Source organism: Hydra vulgaris, chromosome 12 (genome assembly GCF_038396675.1).
Source record: "Hydra vulgaris chromosome 12, alternate assembly HydraT2T_AEP".
Classification (NCBI taxonomy): Eukaryota; Metazoa; Cnidaria; class Hydrozoa; order Anthoathecata; family Hydridae; genus Hydra; species Hydra vulgaris.
Window position 1 is genome coordinate 15,394,996 of NC_088931.1, and position 5,731 is coordinate 15,400,726.

The 5,731-nt window shown below is 27.8% G+C and overlaps 1 protein-coding gene across 1 annotated transcript; it reads left to right on the forward strand.

Annotated features, from left to right (window-relative positions):
* Positions 1-3,497: 3,497 nt before the first annotated feature.
* Positions 3,498-4,837, forward strand: LOC124807954 (rhodopsin-like). Its single transcript, XM_065812299.1, is given in 2 exon segments — positions 3,498-3,851; positions 3,853-4,837. Coding segments are annotated over 2 exon segments (975 nt in total). The 5' UTR covers positions 3,498-3,588; the 3' UTR covers positions 4,565-4,837.
* Positions 4,838-5,731: the final 894 nt, after the last annotated feature.

Consider the following 5,731-nt stretch of genomic DNA (forward strand, 5'->3'; position numbering starts at 1 on the left):
AACAACTTTAACTGCCAGGAGTTTGTGAAAAAATGCGAATCAGAGAAAGGACTCAAACGCCACATAATAACACATTACTCTAAGATTGATTCTTCAACATTGCAAACAAATGCAACAACTGATATTAAGCGTGCCTGTGCTGCAAAATACTATTTTTGCTATTCATAAACGATATGATAGAACTAGTTAAAAATACGTGCAAACTTTTTGCCAATGATAGCCAGTTGGTTGCAAAAATAAAGTCAGTTAAGGATTTGGCGTATATTCAGGAGAACATTGATATTTTAGGTGATTGGTCAAGACTTTGGCGCATGGAATTTAGTATAAACAAATGCAAAGTTCTAAAGTTTCACGGTGGTTTCTCAGAATTTGACATCCTCCTGACAATGTTAAACGCAAATGGTAGTCGCATTCCTCTTGAAGTTGTATTTGTCGAAAGAACATTGGGTATCCTAGTTAATAATAAACTCAAATGGTCAGACCAGATTAGTCAAGCTACTCTTATAGCAAACTCTGTATTTGGGATAATCGACAGAACTTTTAAAAATTGTAATCCAAGTATGTTCATCAAGCTTTATTCAGCGTATGTATGATTGATATTAGAGTGCTGTGCACTAGTTTGGAGCCCTTTCTTACAAAGGACGTTAAAAATTTAAAATCAGTTCCACGTAGGGCAACTAAACTTGTTCTGTAATTGCGCAACATGAACTACAAATCACGTCTGGCAAATCTTGGACTCAGCTCATAAGCTGAACGTTGATTAAGAGGTGATCTAATTAAATTTTATTAAATTCATAAAAACTTCAACAAAGTCAACAGGCATCAAGAATGTAGACAAGCAACTTCTTTCACATGTGATGGTCCTGCAGGTAGTAGTTGTAGCGCAAAGCATAAAATTGAGCGAGAAGTTACCAAAAACATTCAGAGACACAGCTTCTTCAAAAATAGAGTAGTGCCAATATAGAATGCTCTATCAGCTTCAATAGTTGCCGCCAATTTGGTCAACAAAGTTTATTTATATATATATATATATATATATATATATATATATATATATATATATATATATATATATATATATATATATATATATATATATATATATATATGTATATAAACCCCTAAACCCTTAAAACTTCTAACTGTAAGCATCTGCCCATGTAACTAAATGCTTCATGTTATTATTACCAAGCTTTAAAACCTTGCTAATTATATAAAAACTGAGAAAACTGAAAGGATCAGAGCAATCACAAGTGCTTTTAAGAATAGTAACCAATAATGCATTATTGAAATAATTCCTCAAGGATCTATATGATAAGATTTGCTGTTTATAACTTAACTCATCAGAACACAATAAAAAAAGATTCCTAGAATGCACACACAAAAGAAAAATTTATAGAACACACTTATGCAAAACTGTAAGAAGAATGTTGAGCAGATCATTTAATATACTTTAATAGTAAAAGTGACTTGCACAATAGCAGATTACTTTAATAATAGTATATAAAAAATTTGTTACCACTAACTTATAAGGAATTTTTTGTTATTGTTGCTGCAAATGTACCTTAAGTCATTGGGATAACAATCCTGCCTTACTGGATAACAATCCTATCTTAGATAAGAAATATTTTCATAATCTTGAGGCAGTCTTTTAAAAGTAATGGAGTTATAAAATAAAATTAGAAAAGTAAAACTATTTAGTTCAGTAAAATTAGAAAAGTAAAACTATTATGATCATATAAATTTTAGTTAATTGCACAGCAAAGGAACTAAAGTTAATATTTTATTTTGATAACTCATTTCTTATTACAAGTTTTTCTCAAATTAGCTATGCTTATATGGCACTATGCTTGTATGGAGGGTGTCAACAATGTACACCTATTTTTAGATACTGTTGTAAAATATAAATTTATTTTTTACAACTTTTTAATATTAAATACCTTTAAATGCAACATCAGATTTTATAGTTAATAAGTTGCGAATAAGATGTTAATACTGTGCTTAACCGCATTTAATTGGAGTACTACCGCAAAGAAAAAAAAAGATTTTAAAAAGAATTAAAATGTTTTACAAACGCTATTTTAGCATTTGTAGTTATAGTGTTTTTATCATTGATAACCACAAAGGTTTTAGAAACTTGGCGCGGATTTATTTCTTATTTTCTTTATTGCTTGATAAACACTCTTGATAAACAACTCTTATACATCGCTCTAGCTTATCAACATAGTTGACGCAACTAAAAGTTTTCATTGAATTCTGATATGATAAAGAACAAAAGCCTAAAGATTTAGTAAAATACGAGCTTTTAGTTATACCTTCTCCCATTTGCATCAAATGGGATTTAATAAATATGCAACAAACCAATTTTTTTAATATATAAATAATCTTTTATATATTTTATTCTGTTCAAATGGAAGGTCTATTTAAGTAGTAAGCCTACCATAAGCGAAAAGATTTTTAGACTTTAAATAACTAGAAAGGTATCTACAATTCACCAACAGTATCAACAGTATCAACAGTATCAACAGTATCAACAGTATCAACAGTATCAACAGTATCAACAGTATCAACAGTATTAACTTATCTGTAAATATAAAATTATCTCATATGACAAAATTGTTGAGAGGTCGAGAGGTTTTATTTCTACTAATAAAATAATTCTTGAACTGATAAAATAGTTTTCGAGAGGTCGAGAACTATTTTACTTAACAACTTGTTTTTGTACTTGAGTGCAATTTTTACGCGCAGGTTTTTTTAAAAGCAGCTATAAATTCTACAAATGCTAGAAGTCCAAGCAATTCAATAAAAATAAAGTAAATATATTATATAAATATGTTGTAAAACATATTTCTATTTTTTTGATATTTTACGTAATCAAACACGTCGTTCATTTTAATATTTTAAGTAAATATAATTTTTACCGTAAAAAAAATTTTCTCCTTTTAAATCATCTTAAAATAATAATGTAACCGAATAAGTTTTTGTTGAAACTGCGCACATCTATAAGTGCACATACCTATTTTACTCAAACTGTAGATTATAACTGCTCAATTGTTATATATACACTTACTTATATACAATGCACTTGATCTAATTAAAACATAAATGAATTCAATATTTAACTGTTTGAAGGTTAATTCAAAAGTTATTGGCAAAGTTTTTACAACTTGAAACGTTTTGTTTTAATTGAAACTGTTTTTAAAATAAAATGATTATAAATAACTGTAAGATTTAGAAAATAAATTTGAACTAATAAATTTTGACTTAATTGTTTATTTAGTACTATTCAAAATATTCTTATTTTATTATAAACTATATCCTCTTTACTTGGATTTAATGAATCTTCAATCGTTTTTACTTACATACATTTTGCTAAATTTTTATACAAAAAACGTTTTTACCGGCCTTTAAAATAACTTAAGGCGTGTGACGCCTCTGGGAGTTAACCGATTTTATCTTTTATATTGGTTAACTACTTGCTTATAATAATATCAATACTTAAATAATTTGAAAATTTAAATGGTACTTTAAACTTCTTTTGATAAGTTGAAACACAAAATTGGTTTTCAAAACAAACTAAATATTAAAATGAGCAAGGCATTAGAGTCAACTTATATATGTTTACTTTTAATATTCACGTTAACAATGAATGTTCTACTTTTATCTTTTCTGAAAAAACGATATTCTTATATTAACATTTCAATTTTATTTAATGCAAGTATTTCCGTATGTGAGATTTTGCAAGTGACTATGGGATATGTTCCTGATCTACTTGTTCAATTAGACTTCATAAAAGTAACAACTTTTGGAAATGGATCATGGATTTGTATAGGATCATCATTATTAACCTTTTGCTGTCGTTGTTTTGATGCATTTTCTTGTGCTTTCGGTTTCAAGAATTGTGGCAATAAAGTATCCTGTTTTTTATGTTGCTACTTTTTCAAAAAAAAAGCTGGCAATACTCTTAATGATTTTATGTTACATTTACGGAATCATTTGGCCAGTTTTTCCACTTTTTAAATGGTCAAAGTACGCTAAAGATATTGACGGAAAACGCTGCTCCCTAGACTGGCATTTAGAACAAAAAAATAGTTTTTCTTATATAATATGCGTAATTTTGTTTGCTTTCATTTTACCGTTTGTTACAATATTTATTCTTTTGTTTTGTAAAAAGTATGCTACCATAGTCAATCAAAGCTCTCCTAGTCGAAGGAGACACTCTTCAGTTGAATACCAGGAAAAAATAAAAGGATTGGAAAAGAAATACTTCAACATGTGTGCAGCATCTACAATTTTGTATACTTTGGCTTGGAGTCCGTACGCAGTCGTAGGTTTTTTATCTGTTTTCAACATTACTATTCCACCAATGGTATCAACAAGTGCAGCTTTGTTTGCAAAGTTATCCGCAACAATAAACCCTATTGTTAATGTTTGGTTCAATTGCGATTTCCGAAATTTTATTTTTAATTTAAAATCAATTCGATTTTTTAAAATAAATCTTTGTATAAAAGTAGAAACACAGGAATCGTTGACGTCATCAAAGCTCCAGTGCACAAACGTGTAATCGTCACTGAAAAACAGAACAACATTGTATAATTTATAATTATGTATTCAAATGAATGCGACTATTGTTTTCAACAACTAGGCATTTGTTAGAAATACATTGTTAAAAGTAACTAAGTTTTAATATACTATATTGAAACATTTTAATATTGCCATAAAAATATTCTTTGCCAAATCTACCTGCCAAATTTATTTTTTAATCAATGTGCATCATGCATTAGTCTGCAAAAAGAAAGTGAAATTAGCTTCTGGCTAATTATTGTAAAAAACAAAACATCATTAATAAAATTCTAATACTAATAATAATAAATAACAATAATTTTCTATATCATGTTGTTATGTTGTTATTTACCTTCATCTTTGAGATGCTTTCATTGACGTTTTTATGATGTATTGGAAACGGTTTTTTGAAATTTTTTTTTTTCTGTCTAATGATGATCTTTTTTTTATTTTTATTGTTTTGTTCTTCTCTTAAATATTTGAACACATTGTTATTGAATATAGATTATTAAGATAAAATGTTGTTATACAATAAGAAATAACTAAAAATTAAAACAAATATATAACAATTTAATTTTAATAAAACGCTGAGACTCGAAGAAGGCCTTGATAATCTTGTCATCAAGGTCCGCTTGTGAATTAAAAATCACATAAAAATCCTCCACAAGCATACACTGTCAAGTGCATAAGTTACAAATAAGTTAAAGCACATTTTCATATATGTATTCAGTTTGTTAAATACGTAAATTAATACAGCAAATTATGAAACGTCTACATTACTGGACAATAATAAAAATGCCAGCTTCTTTAAACCATTTTGAATATTTTGATGAATAAAGGCTCTAACTTAATTTATTTCTAAATCTTGAGAAATGTCATATATCGTCAAATATTCTTTTTGTTTTATTTTATTTTTTATTAAATTTTGAAATTATTCAAAAAAATCATTAAAAAAAAAAGAAGAAAGTTTTAGAAAGATGCTGTCAGGAAAGTGTGTATGCTGGACACAAAGTTATATATCCAGAAGTCAATGAAGGGCTCAGATCCGATAGTGATTTTTATTTGCAGAAAGATGAAGACCATCATACACCTAATTTAGTATCACCTTTATTTGAGTTAGGTTTGGGATTAGTTTCTCAAATCCCACTAGATTATATGCATTTAGCGC